Raw genomic sequence first — 20,835 nt, forward strand, 5'->3', positions numbered from 1 at the left:
AGAAAGTGAGATATTTGATACAGTGAAATTCCACGTGGTTTTCGCAAGTATCCCAACATTAACACAAGCAATATCTGCAGACTGGTACAGCTAACCACAGGGGCTACACATATGTTCTCCTTATGCAGCCATGGCAACATGTCCCACTGCCAAACCCCTTTTTTGTGAGTTAGCACAACAGTTTTGGCATCCGATTCCTTCCATTCCACAATCTCTCTGCTGGGAGATCACAGGCATACGTTAGAGTTGCTTCCACTAAATACAAACATCAGGGCTACAGAGCTTCTGCATGTGTATGAAACATGTATAGCCTGGTGTTGCACTGCCTTAATCAGCATTCAGTGACTGCACCAGAAAAACCTGAAGGGGGTTTGCTGAGAACTTAGCTCCAACAAATTAAACCTTCCTCCATGTGCTAAGCACGTAAGTTTATGCTAACCACCATAAAATGAATACGTGAGAATACTAATGTCACAAGTATCAACCCCTAAGCCGTAACTTAAACTGTTAGCTGAGGTTAAAGTTAAATATTGTTTCCCCTCAAAACTCAGATATCACAGACAAACTGGAATATGAAGCAAGGAAGCATTTATAAAGTAACAGAACAAAGTCATTTGTATGAAACTGAATTAGAAGCATCAGGGAGAAACAGATCCAAGTTCCTCAAAGGTGAATAAATTACATCTAGACCTCTAATATCTTCCCTCAAAAAAATCATAATCCAAAAATTTAAAACAACAACAACAAAAAAACCCCACTTTGCCTGAATCAATGTGATGAGGATTTCCCAGGAGAAGGAATACAATTTAAAGAGCAAGGAAAGGTTTTGCTTTTCTTTAGTAATTACCTTCAGATGACAGAACTGGAATTTACCCAAACATTCCTGCGACCAGAATTTCATCATGCCACAAAGCATTAACACAAATACTTTTTTCCTCCTTCCACTTTTTCACAGGACACAAAGGTTGGAGGCACATGACTCCTATCACCATTCTAACCCAATTTCCTGTCAGGTTGTTCGTTACCTGTTCGTTATCTGTTAAACTCTGCCCTTTGGGAAGGGGTGGAATGAGTAGCTAATTCATTACTAGTGAAATATCTGACCTTTATTAGTGCTCCAAGGATATCTTGCAAGAAGGCATTACGTTCAAATTTTCACATAGCATCATACCATACACTTATGCTGAGCACTATGACTGCAGTGTACAGCTGGCTGGTAAAAGCAATTTTTGGCCTCTCAGCTTACACGAGTCCATTTCTGCGAGTGTTTGCTTCATGTAACTGGTCACGAGAGAAGGAAAAAAGATCAAGGAACTGCAGCAGTGTAATCATGAAATGCCAAAGAAGTTATTAAAATAGTTTTTTTATTTTATGAATAAAAACTAAACAGAATTAGGACATGGATTCTATTTTTTCTTTTTCCCTGTTTCCTTTGAACTATTCTGATCATCTCTTTTTGAACTAGGGCCATATCTACCATTCCTGTGCTGAACTTGCCACTCACTCTCCAGCTCTCTCAGCATTTCTTGCGTTAGAAGTCCTTCACGCAGCAATCTGTCAGCAAGAGATCCACGTCCATGGGTTTTCAGATCCTCCCGCCTTGCAGCAGACCTATAGGCTTTCAAGCTCTTCACTCTTCTCTCTTCTGGAGCCTCCATGGCAGTAGGGAGTTGCACTGTGGATTTTGCACCCTGAAGGTCTGACATTAGCCTGGTATCCCTCTTAGTCCTTGAAAGAGGAAATTCTTCTGACACAGCTACTGCTGCTCCAGAAGCAGCAGTGGATTGCGAAGCTCGGATCAGCCTTGTGATGTTGCAGACACCAATTTGTATAATGTCATCTAGTTTTTTCTGAATATCTCTTACAAGGACAGCATCAGGGAACATATCCATGAAGCGGTAACTGAAGAGAGGTGAAACAAAACAGCATACAGTTAAACCTTTTCACCACAGGACTGATGACTGGGATGAAGATCAGATACATACTGTGTAAAGTACAACCTTATTACATGTTGCATAGGACAAACTGTATTTTAAATGGCATTTCAGCTGTTCTGGTCCAGAGGCCCCTTGTTTCTACCCTTCTTTCTGTCAGTCACTTAAACTGTTCTCTGCAGAACCCATGACTTGCCCCCACAAAGTAGCTACACCAGCATTTGTCAAGATCCTGTAAAGGGCCAGCAAAGGAGCCCATACTGCACTACATCCATACTGGCTTGAAGACACTACTCTTCTAGAACTCTGTCATAAATATTAGGAGAAAAAAATAACTCCCAAGCACAAAGGCAATACCTTAACCACAGATAGAGGTCAAAAACATCATGAACAGCTTCGAGGTGCACAAGTTCCTTGATGTTCTTTGGTGGGGCTAGTGGCCACTTGGTGTGCCGACAGAGCCAGTCAAATGTCAGAGGTTCATTTCTACTGAACTGCCTTGCAAACTGCAAAACAAGTGGATTCAGTGAAGTCTGCAGTTAGTAAGGAAAGAAGGGGTTTTTTTTATTACTATTTCTTCAGTGCAGTTATTTATGAAGCTGAACTTTCTTTCTGGAATTGTATTATTCATGCAATTTATAAACAAACAGGCTGCTTATGTTCTTAACTGACAGCACATTAGTTTGTACTTAGACAGCTATACACTAGAAAAGGCTAGCTTCAACCCTTACAGCACAGTATTGATTGAAGAGCCCACTCTTAGATGTATGTTTTTAGGCTAGTTTATTACTGAAGAAATGATCACCAACCTAATGAAATATAAGGGAATTTAATTCCCTTGAGTCTGCATACACAGAATACTCCAGAAAATATCTCCTTCATTTTATGCAGCATAAATGCCACACGTGCTTTTACTTAATTACTCAACACAGGAATCATCTCTCCTTTACTGGGCCTCATTAACAGAATTTGTCCATGGGCCATGCACAGAACTAAGCAACAAAGTCTGGAGCTATCCAGAAAAACAGAACTTTGAAGGCAGACAATTTCATCTGGCGAAGCAGATGGACTGTCTTTTCTTCTCCTGCTCGTATTCTGCTAATTCTCTTATTTTGGAATCTCCTGGGTTGAGAAAGTGATGTTAAATATTTGTTGCCCAACTTAAGAAATGCACTATTCACAAAAAAAAAAAAAAAAAGACTAATCTGTAATAAAAAATCAGCCTTCCCGAAACCTAAACATCTCAGCTCTTTTACTAACAGGTAAGTCAAATAAGATTTAATTTTTCAGAAATGTTAATGACAGAGTAACTAATTCCTAAATGGCTACTATCAGAAATTTTTTTTCCAGCATGGAATGGGCCCTAAATTCACACAGGCGTTTACCAGCCTACCTCCCTCTGACAGAGGTTAGGCCCCTCTATGCCTTCATCAATTCAGATCTCAGTGCTCAGCATTTTCTTAATGAGGCACAGTTTTAAACTCTTTAAATCAGGCAGTTTTTAAAGAAAGTTATTAGTCATTTTTGAAAAGCACAGGTCTATCAAACATCTGTGACATGAGGGCAACACAGCAGTTTCATTTTTACAATTTTTTAATGAAAGTGTTTAATATAGTCTAAAAGGGGACAAAGATTATAGTGTCTAACAAGTAACAGTCCAAAACAAAAGTCTTAATCCTGCAAAACAGAACTCAGCTGACTACAAATTCCTCAAAATAATCACTCCAGGGGTACAGTGGAGAACAGTTCATCCAGGCGTGAAAACTGAACTGGTATAATTCTGAGAGTAAATTACAGCACTGCGTCTTGTGGAGTTTTAATTCTGTGTACTTATAACGTCAATCATATTCAAGCCCACATTCTTCTATCTTGTTGACAAGCTAAAACCTGGGTTAGTGGTACCTTGATTTTAAGGACTAGTTTTAAAAAACTTTAGTGCAAAACTTAATTGCTCACAAGTGACGAACAATTCTGACCTCCCCCAATTCAGAGATCACCTGCAAGGAAAGCAGTAGGATTCTGAGGCAAACAGCAGAAAAGCTTCCAAATTTTAATTTATATCCCAAAATGAGAATCAGATCTCAGAATTGAAAAGCTTCAGCCAATAAAAATGGTAAAGAAACCAAATATTAAAAAAAAAAAAAACCCAAACTCCAGCTATTTTATATTTCTACTTGTGAACACTTTAAGAATGCTCTGAAATGATCGAATAGCCAAACCCATGATAAACATAACTAGACATGGCCTCACTGTATCCAAACCCACTTAGTCCAATATAAATGCCACACCTTCTGGGAAAAACAAGAAGTAACTGACCTTCAACAACGTCGTGCACACAAAAGGCTCCTTTCTGTTCAAGGGTGCAGTGCAGAAGACATACCGTGATCGCAAATTTAGTGGAATGTGCTGAATCATATCCGCTAGAAATTTAAAGTCATCAATATTGCAGACAAAGTACAGTCCATCGACTTGTGAGAGACTCACAAAAATATCCTGTGAAAACATCATAAGCAAATAAAGAGGATGTTATTATAGAAGGGAGTTGTCAAACTTGTTAACCAAACTAAGTAATGATTTGGTTTTTCAAAGTCCAATTATACTGTAAGAACAGTTAAAATTATCAAATTCAACCAACAGTAATAAAAAATTGGGGGAGATCCCACTGCTCTTCTAACAGGATTTTCATTAAATTCTTTAACACAGGATCAGGGGAGAGGACATAATGCATTATGCTTTATTTAGGCATTTTCAATTAGTCTAAGTATCCAATGCAATATTCTAGAAGCATACATTTTAGCTACAAAGAACACTATCACAAAAGCCAGTTATTTCTGTGTTTAAAACTTGTTCCAGGTTTGTCTCTTAGCATGACCCAAAAAGCTATCTTCACAGTATAAAATTCAATAATTGAGTTATTTTTAGGTCAACCTTGGGAACAGAGATTTATTTTAGGAAGATAGGCATCACAAGATAAATAAGGTGTTGCAATAAAGGTATTCAAAGAATACCTGAAACATGCAAGGCTTGGCAAAATAGCAGATGCCACTGCATGTTGCACGAGGGAATTTTTTTATGAGTCCCCAAAATTAGTTCTCTCTAGTGTATATGTGATCATTAAAGAAGCACTGAGCTTAATTAAACATGTGACTGAATACTTAAGAGACCAATATTGACACATTTTTAATCTCATGGAAATTCTAAGAAGTTAAACTTTAAAGGTGTGCTATTACTCTAACAACTAAGTCTTCCAAGGATGTCTCCGAGTATAATCTTTCACCTAGAGGTTAGAAACCATACACTTTCCTAAGTAACAGGACATCAAAGAACTATAATATGCATTCAAATCAATGAAAGCTGTTAAAAGTTCTCAGACAACTAACAACCATGATACCAATTTTTAATAGGGTCTTGGAAGTTGAAATTTAACTTTAAAATATTTAAGCACTTCCAAAAATTCTACTGTCAGTCCCAAGTAATCATGGGCTCAAGTAGATCCCATAAAATCTGTTTCTCCTATTTAAGCAAACACTGTTTTGCCATAAACCCCACAGAACTGGAAAAAAAAAAAAAAGTTAAGTAGCTCTCAGACAGACAGAAATCTAACATGACCAGCTCAGTTTTCCAATTTTCACATGAAGTTATCAAAATTTCAACCTTTAGGGTCCTCAGCCTCAGACCAAAAGCTTACTTTTAAAGTACAGAAAAGATTAAATGAGAAGGTTGTTGCCTCAGATACTCTTCAACACATGTACACACATTTGCACACTTCGAAGGCTTTCAAATTTATTGTAGCATGAAAAAAGGTAATCATTCTAAACGTATTTGCAAACACAGCTGCAGCAGAAAGAACAATATGACTCGTAAAAGATACGCAGAGCTGTCTGTTAGGTTCTTAGAGAGCGTGTGTGTGTCCATAGGAAAGTAGCACCTGTAAGTATGCTCAATTTTTAAACCAAAAGCTATTTTTTAATCATTCTTACAATTAGATTGGAGAGAGTGGCATCAGGGAGATGATAAGCAAACATTTCTATCTGCTCAGCAGTAGGATGTAGGCCAGCTGCCTAAAGGGAAAATAAAGACATTTTTCATTAATCCTCAATGTCTTTAAATTAGTGCACGAGAAAAAACAAAATCTAGAAGGATAAAATGGAAGAAAACAAAGTACCCTACAGAGTCCAATTTATTCAGGACACTTATCTGGAACTTAAAGACTTCCATATTTAAGCTTTCAATTCTTAGAAGACCAGTTTCAATATAAATTAAAATATTGGAAGCCTTGTGGATCCTCCAAATGTGCTTTATATTCAAAGTCACTCTGGCATGACACAATCAATTTTTGTTACTGAATTGTAAACAGACACAAAGAATAATAATTTGGGATCAGGACATAGTAACAGAGCTCCAAAGCACATCTGTACAAACTGAGTACTAAGCTCTCACCTTCACAGGCCGCACAGGCTCACTCAGAATTTCCTTCAGCTGCGCTAGGTCATCTCGGTGCATCGTAGTGACTTCTCCTTGCTTGAAAGATGAGCCGTAACGCCCAGCTCTACCTGAGATTTGTAGAGCCTGAGAGGTTGTAATTAAATCTATTTCCTTCTCTCCCTTTTCATTGATAGTTGGCTTTATTATAGAGTTAAAAATTATTCTTTTTATACACCTGAAATATTTCAACAAAAACAAAGAGGAATTTTTTTGCAAATTATTTCTAATATACAACCTACTACAAAAGAGTGAAAGCTTTTTTTTTTTTTTTTTTTTGAACCTTTTTTTCCCCTCCACAAATTAAGAGACCATAGATTTTGCTTTACCACAGACACAGCATTCTCAAAGGGCAACATAAGGCTGCTGGTTAGTCACAGGAGAAGCATCATCCCAGCACACATCAATCCCGTTCTAATACGGCCCCAGGCTATTCATCATCTGCCTCAGCAGAGTCTATAGCACTGACTGCATCGCCTTCACCAACATAACGCATCTGAAACCGGACTGACCTTACTCTACATTTCAGAAATGCAAGAGACTGATATTCTGATAGCCTAGCCCACATGACCCCAGTGAATCAAAAGAACCTTCACAGTGCTTGATTTTGTACAGGATTAGGCCAAATGAGTCATTTAACTCTTAAAGTCAGTTTTAGAATTAAAGCTTAGATCTACCCAATCAAATTGGTCACTACTTCAAATTTAAAGTGTATGCATTGTAAGTGTTCTCTAGACACTTTAGATATCTAGACAAATTAGTCAAACTGGGGAGAAACAAGTGAAGAAACGAATGCAGGTATCGCACCAAAAATAAGCATACCATAACTTGCTCAGAGTACTTACAAATTGAGTCCCATTCCAATTGCATCTGTAGCAACTAAAATTTTGCACGGATCATCAGGATCATTGAATTTCTTTGCCTGTTCAAGTTTTGTTCCTAAAGCAGAGTGACAAACATTTCATATAGCAAACTCTTCTTACAATATAAAGACAGCATATCTCTAAACCTGATGTCTTTATAGTAGGTTGAGAGCTTTGGGGTTTTTTGCACTATTTGGCTGGTTTGTAGTATTTGTTGTTGGGTTTTTTATTTAAAACCTTTCCCAGAGCTGGGATTAGGCCTCATTTAATTAAAACTAATTGAAGAACAATATTAAATAAGTAATGAAGATACAACCCCAGGATTATAATACCAGTCAAAAAAAGTTTTACTTTCTCTAACTCTATATCCTGATGCAAAACTGGGAAAATTTGTACTGCTTCATTTAAAAAAGTTTCTCTAAGAAAGAAGCAAAAAACAGAACATTCTCTTAATACGTACATACATATGTATATATACAAGAAAGGAGGAGTCCTTTACCTGGTGGCAGACTGCCATATATGACAGCACATTCTAATCCTCTGGCTTCGATCTGCCGGCTGACAGAATAAATGTCATTCTTACTGAAACACACAATGCAGTCCCCAGGCCGCAGGTTATCGAGAGATTCTAAGGCATAATCCAACACAGTAAGAGGAGTGAGTCTCTCGTAGTTTCGGACCTAGAATTAAAGAGCAGTTGTGAAAGATGAGACATTTTTTTAAAACATAGAATTCATGTGAAAGTTCACCTAATGTGCTTAAAATCACAACTGATTGCAACACCAAGGGTCGTCTTACAATCCTGAGGGGAAAAGGTGACATACACCTTATGCAACCAAAACCACATAGTTGCAGCATTTCCCAAGGTGAGAAATGCAAGGTCATTTCAAGAAACGGAGGACTATACATTTTTTACACATAAACCAGATTCAAGGGAAGAAGTATACAGACTATTGTACAGTCATAGCAATCCTAGGGAGAAGCGAGAGCCAGTTTTCACTAATTCAGTCACTTGAATGCTGTAACTGGTCCCCTTTAGAGTTAGGAGTCCAATGAAGCATGGATATGTAAAGCCACGGCTAATTCACCTGGAAATCACACAGGCTGCACTACCAAAATTATGATGTTAAATAATCTTTAGCAAGGAATCTTCCCAGGAAAACAAGTTTTTTGACTGTAAGGTTGGGTTGGAGAGATATTTCAATCACTTTCTTCTGGTGGTATTAGCTCTTTTAACAACTTTCCTCATCACAGGGAGAATGAATAAGACAGTACACCAAGCAAATTGAGGGCATTGTGCACTCTAGGAAAAACAGAGCTGTAAAGAAAGCCACTGAACAGCTGTAGCATTCCCTGGGGGGAAGTCAGCAGAGCAGTTACCTTTTTAAAGCCAAACATTGTGACCAAAAAAAAAAAAGAACCCGACTACCCCCCCCACCAACTTTGCAACATCTCCTTTGATTAACAGGAATTGAGCAACATTTTAACAAAATAAATCCCTGCGAGAATAGCTTTGATCAGTAATATCCCAAACAAAAGCTTGTATTTTAGCCTGTTTTCTGACAAGAATCGCTTCATGTTCTGTCTGTAACATTACAGAATTAAAAAGCCTACCTCAACCTCCTCCCCTGTAGTGTACATGAGTTCTGTCACCAATTCAATAGCAGCAGCTTCTCCACAAACATGGATTTCTTCCGCACAGAGCCCTGAGCAAGATCCAATGAAATAAAGTGCAAAGTGTTACGTATGTATATACATAGCAACTCTAGCTGACATTAATAGTTACCAAAAAGAACACATTTTGCTTTCTGAACACATCAACAAGGACTGTATTTCCTCTCCTTCAACATCTCCAACCCCAGTACCAAAGCTTCCCCCACAATACACTGCTTCCTTAGAGCTGCTCTTGATCTCATCAGTAGATGATGTTTAGAAATCTGGTAGCATCCTCTCACCTCAAGCAAGAGGAACCCTCAACCGTTGAATTAACGAAGCAAAACTTTGTGTACATGTTTTATTTACTACTAATGCTTTACTATCTCCCCAACCATGGCAGAACGAGAAAGCTTCGTTTTCTGCATGACCTTTTAAAATCATGAATACATCTTTAAAGTAGTCAGAATGGTAAAAGGTAAAAAATAGAAGGTAGGGGAAGTGTGACAAATCATCCTGCCAAATTCAGCATCAAAGCAGTGGAGTGGGAGAATCAGATTCCAAACTTCTGTTGAAAAATCTAGGTAAAAATTAATTTCAGAGCTCCTCTTGGAAAATTATAAAATTAGCAAAAGAAACCATTCTCATAAGGTTTTAACAGATCAGTGCTATAAATGAGCTATTTGAAATTAATGCTATAAAATATTTAACATTTGCCATATTACCATATATTTAACAGAATCTTTTAAAATTAACTCTCTGAAAATTGTGTAGTTTTAACTGAACACAAAAGCATACTTTTCAAAAATATTCGGTGTGAAAGGACAGCACAGTCTGACAACACAGAGACTCTGTACTAACCACAGAAACAAAACCAGAAAAATGCATCTGCAAAACTTAGAGAATAAAATTTTCAAAGCCATTCCTTAAGCAAAACATGACAGGTAACTTGCTGCCATACAGAGAACTCTCCTTAGGCAGTGCACCTCTCTAACTTGCTATGAGGAGACCTTAGTAATGAAGAAACAACATTTGCTTTTATTTTGCATCACACATTGTAATCACTTATCAATATACTGACTTCTAAGTTTGAATTTAATATGCCATTTAAAGTTGCATGAAACTAGTTGATTGCCAACGCTGACTAGCTTACCTAGAAGGGCTCTTGTCCAAGCCCACCCTCTAGCAGGATCTCTGATCATCTGAATTTCATCAATCACAGCAACTTCATCTTAAAAACAAACAAAAAGAAAAAAAGTTATGTGCCAAGGAAGAACATCTAGAACAGCAATACTGCATAGGAAGAAACATCTCAGAGGCTTTCTATAGAAAGTTACTCAAAACAAGTTAATTATCTACCATCAAAAAGCTAATCTGAAACAATCCAAGGTTTTATTAAAGCTGTTCTAACCTATCTCAGGAATTGTTCAAAGAAGAGTGAAAAGGTATAGCTCAGCTACTTAATAGGGCCCAAGCAGCAACACATTTAAAGATAGCAATGGATGTGACCAAAACAACTATGTATACATACAAGGTGTATTCGTGCTGCACATTTCAATGGTACAAGCAATGTGTGTGGCTTGTCTGGCATCTTCATTGGCATACACGCGCTCTTCTCCTGTCACCAAGTCACATGGCACATTCTAAAGAAAGTCAGAAAACTCATGTTAAATTTCTTGAATATAACAGAATTCCCCTTCCAAAAAGGGGGGGAGGGGTAAGTTTCTTAAAGTATCTTTTAAAACTGTATAATGGAAGTTACCCAGAGAATAGCTACTCTGCCTGTTGACCCTTGTGCCCTATGTTTGAGCTCTGTCAGACTGAAGTACCAGTATAACAAAGAGGTAGGATCTGTAACTAGATGCCGGCTCCACCTCTTCCCCCTCCCTCATTCCTGCAAGAGATTGCATCTTACTTGCAGATGTGACGGCTCTGAAGTGCTGCAACAGAACTGTCAGAAGAGCCATAATACAAGTGGCTCAAAGCAAGGCCCAGCCTTGCAAGCTCCCATCTTCCCCCATTCATTTAGCTACTGCCCTGCCGGGTGTCTCACCTGCTGCCTTGGACTGGCACAGCAACAGTTCACAGGATTTAGCCGAGAGAGACAGCAGGAGCCACCACCCCGTCCGCTCAACACTTGCTGCATCTCAGACAGATGGCTGCTCATTCCTAATCGACAGCCATCTGTGGAGGCACCAAGGAGCTTTGGTTGAGCCTCACAAGATCCTTTGATAAATCCTACTACACATACACGTCATGCTGCACTAATATGCGATATGTTACTGTGATGCTTTATAACTGGCTTGGTTCTGGGCAAGTGGGAACACACTAATGAAAAGCTTTCAAAAAGATGCTGGAGGCAAAAGAAAGTACTAATGAAAGCTTCCTCTAGGGACCTGAAATAACAGGGCACTGGTGTTCACCAACTCATACATCTGAAACTGCAGAACTTATTATATGGCAGAGTAAAATGTATTTAAACATTGAAGTAGAAGGGGGAGGAGAGTTAAGCAAGGGTAATTACTCGAGTACAAGCTAAAGCAAAGGTAACAGGGGGAAAAAAAAGAAAAAAAAAAAACCCTACAGCTTCCACATGGAAAAAGCTAACAGCACAGCCTAGCCGAACCCAGGGAAGGAGAAATTGCCCCAGGAGCACGGAGCAGGTTACAGGGATGAGCACGGGGGATGTGCTCTGGAGAAAGTGATGTTCCATTCCACGTGCCTTACGCAGAAATGCGCTACTGGTATTCATACAAACTGGCAGTACTGCAATGCAAAGCTACACTGCTTCACGGACTACTTTAAGCAACTACAATATTTTACAAGCATGCATTCATAGGACTATCCCAATAATAAGGATGCAGATAAGTAACATAACATACTGACAGCATGATTACTCTTTTGGAAGATCTCATGAGCCAGAAGTTTTAGTGGACCACAGTATATTCCTGATTTTGCTGATAAAAATCTCTGGATAGCATGATAAGTTTTTCCACTGTTTGTAGGACCAGCATGGAATATTATCTTTCTTTGAATAGCCCTGGCTTCTGGATACCTAAAAACACACACAAAAAACAGATTTGTTTAATGTGTATATTCAATCTGGCATTCTGGATATCAAGTTAGGTGAAATTCCAAATTAACTTAAACATTTCCATGTCAGTAGACATTTAAAGTGTGATAAAAGCAGAAGGATTAAGTTCTTAAATAGATGCAGTATAAAGAGGCTACCATGTCTTATATATTCATTTTCTAAATCATATGATGCTTTTTAAGATTTAGAGTGAAATTCATACATGTGCACAAAGTGACTTCTCATTACTGTAGCCTTTTGGGGAGTATATTAACATTTTAATGTTCTGATGCAATACTTCCCAAACAGATATGGCCACAAGACAGCTTTGCAGCACATCTTGTAACAAAGATAAGAATTTCTGAGACAATTTATTGTAAAACCAGATGGATACATGAAATGGAAAATATACATCATGAAGCTTAAGTCCACAGTCTATGAAACTCCGTGACAGTAAGAAAAGAAAACACCGCAGCCACTAAAACATACTGACCAGTTGGGTGGCAATCTTAAGTCACTGATCTTGCGCAAATCATCCATACAATCCAGCATTGGAAAAATCTGCTTTGCATGTCTCAAGAAAAAGGGAAAGAGATCATCCACATGACCTAGAAGACAAACCCCTTTAAGAAAGTTTGCCTGCTTGCTTGTTTGAAGGTATGCATATTCATAAACTTTAAAAAAATAATAATAATAATGTTACTATTCCCACCACATGCTTTCAACTTCTGGCTCTCTACAGTGGTCAATAATTATCTCAATAGCAGAAAGGTAAACTAACGTGAGTACATGAACTTATTAAGCAATGTAATACAAACAAAATTGCATGGAAAAAAAAAAATCTCACTTCAGTATATTCACTCCAGCTAGCCTACATACCTGAAGAACTTCTAAACCAAATGAGAGGCTATGGAAAATCTGGGTGAGAAATAGCTTTTCGGTCCCAAGAAGATTTTAGGATTTTCTTTCTAAATTCACATGCTGCCTTGTAATAAATAAATAAATCTTGAAAATGATTTTATGTATAAAGAGAGACAAGCAGAGGACTTCCAGCTTCCTTAATCTACTAAAACTTGGGAAATCTGGTTTGAAATTGTAGATCTCCAATGCTTAGGACAGCAAAGAAAAAAAACAGAAAAGAAAATCAACTCAGAAGAGAGATTCCGGCTCCCTAGTCACTGTTCTGAATGTTTGCAGAGCAGACACGTGGACCTAAAGGTCTCATTTCAGGTCACACTCTGACTGTCCAGCTTTCATAGCATTTCAAAGAACTACCTGGATCTAATGAATGTTATTATCTAATCCCCCAAACAATCAGTCATCTCTTTTTCATTGAGAATTAGTATTGAATAAATAAATCAAAAATTATTGCGAAGAACTTACATTTTGTAGTATTTTAGTTATTGTTAATTACAAGCAAAGCTCACTTAAAAGTTAGAACTGCCACAATAAACCATCCTTTATACTCCTATATATGCAAATTTTAAAGGATATAAGTAATACTCAGATATGTAAATAAGGATTCCATATGAAAGATTTTATGCAGATATAATACTAAAATACTTTTTAAAAAATTCTTAAATAAGAAAAAAATTTAAAACTGCAAATTCACATTTTAAGATGAAATCTACTGGCACTATAGCCTTTAAATTACCATTATTAAAAATACATGCATAGTGCCAGAGCTGAAGTTCTGAAGCTCACAAGCTCTAGAGAAAGCTATTTCTGCTATTACCAACTAGCATATCCTCTTGGTTAGGTGCAGTTAATTATGGCACACGATGCAATAAGCACACAACACTCATTTCTGTTGATGCCACACCAAAACGGAACAGTCAGGGAGCTGTATTCCCAAGCCTTTAAAGCCACCTAGACAAGAGAATGCTCTCAAATGCCCCCTAGCGACTACCGAATTTTGTGAGAGAGTAACATATTGAACAGTAGTTTTCATTTCAACAGTGAACAGACACTATAAAACAGACTTCTACTTGCTTACTTTAGAAGATTTAAAGACAGAATACTCCATAGCCTGGGCACAAATGTTTCCAAAGAGAAAGTGGAGTGACTTTTTAATCTCTACTACAGTATGGTGGGAAGGTATATAGGAAGATAGTTAAGTACAGAAGTTAAAAACAAATAAATTCATAAAATACACATTTTATTTTACAAGCACTCCCGATACTTGCCTGCATCACAGCATATATCATTGAGAATAATGTGCAAATCAGCACTCACAGAACTGGATTCCATGATATATTTCCTAAAGCTTATAAACGCTTGGTGAAAAAGGCGAGCTATAAGAGAAAAGAAAAAAGCAGACATGATTAGGATCAGAAAACTGTATTTGTAAATACCTACCAAAAACCTTAAGTAGTTCATTAAAAACCTATTCCATAACATGAGATAATACAAATAAACATAAAGGCTATTTGAACTTAGCAATGGAGATAACCTGAGCAAGCAGGGCTGTAGGAACAACCACAAAAGATCAGATCCACCTAATGCCATATATGGATAAAGACTGGATGAAAATGTTTGTTAATGTATTCAGATTGGAGTCTTAAATCATCTGAAGAAAACAAGTTGCTCTACAACAGTAGGAAAAAAGAACAAGCCACTAAAAGTCAAAGAAATCCAAGCCTGTATGCCTGGCATATTCATCATGCAGAGCACTGTGCATTCTATTAAACAGCAGAGAAGGGGGGCACGGGTGGGTGCCCACAGCAATAAAAACAGATTTCACATTAAAAAAAAAAAAGCCATCTTAGAAGGCCGTTTGCTTACCATCTAATCCATTGTCTGCTCCTAGTCTCTGGATTTCTTTTCTTTTGTAAAACTTATTCAAGCTTTTTAGAACTTCACCTGCAAGAAAGAGTAACATTTCTGAGTTACCAGGTTTACCTTTTCTCAAAATTAAAATCAAACACTGCTGACCTAAAGATCATGGCTTATAGTCTCATTACTTTAGAGGGAGGAAGCCTTTGCCACGATGAAGAGACTCAGATGATTTCTCCCTAGATTAATTACAAACAATATTTGAGCTTACTGTGGAAGATGACAATCTTAAAATGCAGCACTAAAAACAGCCATGAAGATCAGGTCGTTCTAGTGCAGTACCTGAGATGAGACTCTCCCTGTTACTAGCTAGGAAAGCGTAAGGGAGCCTGCACCTAACTTGTTACAGAACAGAAGGACAAACAGGCAAATCTGGGGGATGTTTTTTGTTTGCTTTTTACCTGTACCTACTAGCAAACAGTAGGCTTTAATGTGAAAGTTATATCTGTTTATGTCACTCAGTGAAAGCTTTTACTGTATCTCCTCTGAGAGAGTTTCTTCCCTCCTCACTGCTTCCAAGATACGTTCTCCAGAAAGAGCAGACAGACCAGACACATTAGCTTCCTCTTTCCCAGCTTAAATAAAGGTGAGGAGAAAATGACTTGACAGACTTTCTTCCTATATCATCTGGTAGCAAATCAGATTTGTTTGCATAGAATCTTTTGTTATAAAGTTATTAATAAACCCCTTCCCTAAACACTTTCCCCACACATACTTTTTTTGACTGCTTTGTAAACTGAGGTATGATCTCAAACCTCATCTCCTAGTGGATGTTTCACCACTATTAAGCCAGCACCAGTACTCTTCTCCACAGTACCAGATGCTCAAGTGATGCATAATGTTATTTTTTGCTCCTGTCCAACCAGTGGAACAGGCAGAAAATATTAGTCAAAACTTTTGCTTACAAGTTCAAAAAAATGGGATTAATTTGAGGGCTAACAGCCACCTCAAAGGGTGGTTTCCCTTTAGCCCACCAAAGAAACACTAGAGCTTGGAAGCCAAGTGCAACAGACTGTGCAAGCACAGCAATGAGTTTACTCCAGCAATGCCAGCCCATAAGTCTCCCCTCACTTCTGCCTGTCCTTTGGGTGCACTGACTCCGTACACACAAAAAACATTCTTCTAAGTGAATTCTGAACAGAAATAGTAGGCACTGGATTTCTGCCACTTCAACTTTTTAGGCTTATTAGAAGAATTAAGGTATCAAAAATTTTAGATAGATTTCAAGATTATCATGTATGATAACATTCTTGAATACTAAAAGTAGCTAGGACTGACATTACTTGAATTCTCAAAGGAAACTGCAAGGAAACTATTTACTAATGTATGGTTTTAATTTAGTTCATTAAACATTAGTTAAATCGCAATGGCAAAAAAGCATCCCCTTCATCAACAGCAGATCAGAAAGCCTCAGTCTAGCCAATGTGGCAAGCAGCTGAAACTTATTCACTTGTAGATGTGAATTTCAAGAAACCTCACATTTTAAAATGCTAGGACTGGTACAGAAGGCAGCACAGCACGGGTTTGCCAGCACAGGTCAGTGAACACACCACCAGCATGCTCTGCTCTCTGCAATTACCTCCCTAACTCTGAGGTCTCTGCCTCGAGGTGGAAAGCTCCCCTTGACATCAACTCATGTATTTGCGAGACTGCCTCTTTCTAAGAAACTGTACTCTAGAGCACAGAGAGACCACTTTGAATAATAAAACATCGTCAGGTGAGAAGAATTTGACAAAGCAGGAAACAGCAGCAGCACAAAGCCAGAAGAGCAAAAGCAGTGGCTACATGCCATTCTGAAAGGACTTCCCACCCCCTCACCTGGTTACAGTAGTCTATTAACAGATTTCAGCTTACGGTCTGAAGACTCCTTCTGAAGTGTTTGCAGAGGTAATTAAGCAAGATCAAGCCCACTGTCACTGGGCTTACATTTACTACACAGACAGCTGCATCCATATCAGAAAATGTTTTAAGGCCCAGAAATCAAAGAGAGATTGAAAGACACTGCATTAAAAGAACGTTTGGGACTAAATGTCTCTTCAGAGCTTACATAAGAACTTTTGAAAGACCAGAAAGTAACCATGAAGCTAAATTCACCACACACTAGCTTTACTACAAGATGAAAAGGTCAACGCCAGAATATTTGTTACTATCCTAGGCAGCATGACCTTGAGACCACGATAGCCCTCAACATTCAAGGCCACTCTCCTTCCTAAGCACAATTACTTGCCTTAACAATAAGGTACATCTAAAACAAAATGAAGCTGGCATTGCAGATCACAGAATCAGAACAAGTAGGTACGCCCGTGTTAGCTTTAATCAACTGCATATAGTAGCACCTATTTCTACAACCTGAGCTAGCAATCAGGGTACATACCCAGGAGATGTGTTCTACCTCTACCATCATCCTTTTTACCATTTATTCCTGTTCTAGGATTTCCCTTTTTAACCTTTTTCTCATTTTAGAGCACCGTTTTAGCTCTTACTCCCTAATTACGTTGATATCTTAGTAGGATTTTTTAAGGTTCTGTATAAAAAGGTGTCCTGACACTGCAGCAGTGTTCAGAAACTACGCAGTTAGCCTCCAATGCATCATAGTCACTTAGACTGCTTAGTCCTGTTTGTAGGACATTTGTTCAGTTATTTTCCTGCATCTGAGATCATAACAGCCAGTTTCAACAGGACCACACACTTCCATTGGGGCAGTTCAAGTGCTTTATATTAAAATTCCTCCAGAATTATTAGAAGACTTATGCCATCCAGTCCAAGTGACCTCGCACATCTAACGTTAACCCGTTTCCTCAAGCACTTCCCATTTCTGACACAGGAGGGGCCGACAACATCTCATCTTTCCTAGCTTACACTTCTCATCAGTAAGGACAGGTCCCTGGTCAGATAATGTGGTAAACTGACCATTAGGGCTCCAAATCAACAACTGTATCAAGAATCCTGAAGCCACACAGCAAAGTGCTGATCTGACATAGGGTCATTTTATCTGTTCAAATCTATCAAAAAACGGTTAATGCATCATCTCCATACACCGAGGCCTGCATCCAGAACAGACCTAATTTGTGCTGCCCCCTGATTTAGCAACATTCAGGCCCAGTGTTAAAGATTATGGAATCAGGTACCAATCCTTCTGCCTCTGTACTGATGGCAGATCACTTATCTTTACAATATTCCCATTTTCTGTCGTTGCTCTCTTTATACTCCCTTCTTTTGATACCAGATGTTTGAGTAGATGTCTTGCCTTTATTCATCCTCCTTTCTAAATTTAGCATTACAGTTTCAATTTTTTATGCAATTGCTCCTTAGATATTCCACTATAAAGCCCTCATGTATTACCTAACCACTCAACTATATTTATTAATCTGCTTGTTCAAGGAAGCAAGCAATCATATAAGGTGTTTAGAAAACACCTACCTAAATCTTAAAGCATTCTGTCACATGATAATTTCATACTGCTCTATTAAGTGTTTCCCATAACAATCTCCCCTGGGGCTTTTCACAGCAAAGATGTCATCATTATACAATTATATCAGTAATATTGCTAAAGTAAAAGCAATAAAAGGCAAAGTAAGTGCAATTAAAGGAGTAGAAAGACACATTCCGGTGTAATCTCTGTAAGTGAAGTTCAAAAACAATGCATCTGCTAATTTCAATAACCAACTAGTGGGTTACAACCCACTTGATACCCCAGAATTAAAAGCATATGGCACCACTCAATGATACACTTCCTACAAAATCACAAGAGACAGCATAAAGATGCAGCTGTGAATTGAATTCATGGAGTTAAGCAGCACATTTGTTATAAAGGCTTCTGTAAAACTGGCTTTGCAGAAGTGTGCTTCTGAAAAAGCTGTGACAGTGTTTGACTAGCTTGAAATATATGACCACTGTATCACTTCAACAAATAACAAGCTAACAAGATGATTCATATTGGAATTAAGCACACTGTGAATAACTAAGTTTCTTTAAAAGATGTAATAAGAAAGCCTGTAAATACTCAGCTTACAAATCTTTATTGACAGTGGAATTTGACACACTATCTTCAATTAAAATATCACAAAAACAAATTGTTGCAGGATTCAGTGCATGGTCAGAACATGACAGAGAAAAAAGAGGAAGGAAATTTATTTTACATATTAAAAAAAAGCGGGTATTTGCTAAGGAAAGTCTTATTAATTTTCCTTTTTAACATTACTGCTGAGGTTCAAAATACAAAATTACTAGTAGCTACACACAGAGAATTACAGGCCAACAGGCCAGACAAAGTACCGCACTGGCCAGATGGTTGGTATTCCTCATAAGTCTCGTATGAAAGAGCTTCAGTCTGTTTGACACAGTTAGTTTTTATTTGTGGAAACGTAAATGATTTTAGTCAATCTGTTCTCTCACCACAAGTTACCAGGGATCAGACAGAATCTATGCTTATTTTCCCAAAGCATTTTAGTTATAACTTTGAAGAAACCGAACATTACTCATTTGCTCATATAGGAGACACGCAGTTTTGTACGAGTAAGATGTCATCGTTCAGATTTATTAGCATCTGAGGAACACACTAGTAACTTAAAGTGACACTCAAAGAGGAGTCTGAAGACAACACAGATTTCTTGTATTACAACTGTTTAGGATTTCCCTTCTGGCTATCAGGCTTTTTAGCTGTCAGAGTCATGCAGTTCTTTCTTGGAGGCTCTAAACAAATTAAGATCATTTTCCCACGCTTCCTTTACCTGGAGTTAATACAAATAATACTTCATTGAACACTTGATTAGGAGAGCATATAATAAAAAAAGTTTTCATTTATGCCCTCTATGCTTGGGATTACCAAACATCAAAATGAGCTAAAACTTGTTTCTTACTTAAGCCTTTGAAAAAGGCATTCTGGCAAAAGTAGATAAATAAGACTATTCCCAAGCAGAAGACTGAAATGGATGAAGAATGAATAGCATGTACAGCTCATAATTAAAACAAAAGTAAAAGCTGAACAAAGTAGCTACAACATATGAAGTTTCTTGAGGAATAATTACATAAAGAGACATCAAAAACAGAAGAGAAATGTCAAGCATCTAAAGGCTAATGAAGCATTTCTTTTCTGTTTCCGCTTACAAGTAAAAATCTGAACACGCCTAATAAAGCGACGGGAAATACACATAACAGAATATAAAACGGATAAACAAGACATCTGAGAAAGACGCTGTTTTACTTCCTGCCAAGGCTGAAGCCCAAGCTCCTGCACTGCTCCTGGGACGCTTAGCGGCTCTAACGACACAAGCAGCACTGGAGCAGATAGCTCTTCATGCGGCTTTTATGGCCAATACCCGCACTTGCCTTTACTCAGTCTTACCTTAAAACGGGTAAAGCCAGGACAACACACACACAGAACTACCGCTTTACCTGGAAGTTCAAGCTAAGTTCCCAGCACGGGTGGTGCATAGCTAGAAAAGCCGCATGTCCGGGCGGATTTTGAACCGGGCGCGTTCACCTAGGGACGACGCTCTTCTGCCAGAGCCTGAGGCAGCGGCCGTTGCTGGCCGTTGGGACAGGGGCAGGGGCAGGTCACGGCGCGCCGGTCGCGCGGGGAAGGGACAAAGCCAGGAAGCCCCGGGGGGGGGGGGGGGCACGCGAGGGCGGCCGGGCCCGCGCGCCAACGGCCGGCGCCAACGGCCGCGGCGCGCACTCACCCTTGTCGAGCGGCCGCGTGAGCTCGGCGCCCACGTCCTCGCCGGGCGCGCCGTCGGCGGGCTTCAGCGGCACGGGCACGAAGAGGGAGGTGTCGGGGGCCCGCGAGCCGCCCCCGCCGGCCGCGGCGGAGGAGGAGGCGGCGGGGCGCAGCGCGGCGGCGGCGGCAAGGCGTGGCGGGGGGGCGCCGCCGCCGTGGCGGAGGACGAGCCCCGCGCGCGCCGCGAGCCGCGGCAGCGGCCACGCGCACCGCCGCATCGGCAGCGAAGGGCAGCAGCAGCGGCGGCGGCGCGGCCTTTGTGCGTCATCGCGCCGC

At 39.1% G+C, this 20,835-nt stretch overlaps 1 protein-coding gene across 1 annotated transcript; it reads right to left on the reverse strand.

The window, feature by feature from the left end:
• Positions 1–560: 560 nt before the first annotated feature.
• On the reverse strand, positions 561–20,777 carry SUPV3L1 (Suv3 like RNA helicase). The gene is made up of 15 exons (XM_067299741.1): positions 20,522–20,777; positions 14,790–14,867; positions 14,192–14,299; positions 12,499–12,613; positions 11,819–11,987; positions 10,464–10,575; positions 10,086–10,163; positions 8,894–8,985; positions 7,779–7,959; positions 7,262–7,355; positions 6,375–6,594; positions 5,915–5,995; positions 4,251–4,427; positions 2,292–2,440; positions 561–1,902 (listed from the first exon to the last, which is right to left on the reverse strand). Exons 1-15 carry the CDS (start codon positions 20,775–20,777, stop codon positions 1,407–1,409), a joined length of 2,406 nt encoding a protein of 801 aa, XP_067155842.1. The 3' UTR covers positions 561–1,406.
• Positions 20,778–20,835: the final 58 nt, after the last annotated feature.

Source organism: Apteryx mantelli, chromosome 7 (assembly GCF_036417845.1).
Source record: "Apteryx mantelli isolate bAptMan1 chromosome 7, bAptMan1.hap1, whole genome shotgun sequence".
In the NCBI taxonomy this organism is placed as follows: Eukaryota; Metazoa; Chordata; class Aves; order Apterygiformes; family Apterygidae; genus Apteryx; species Apteryx mantelli.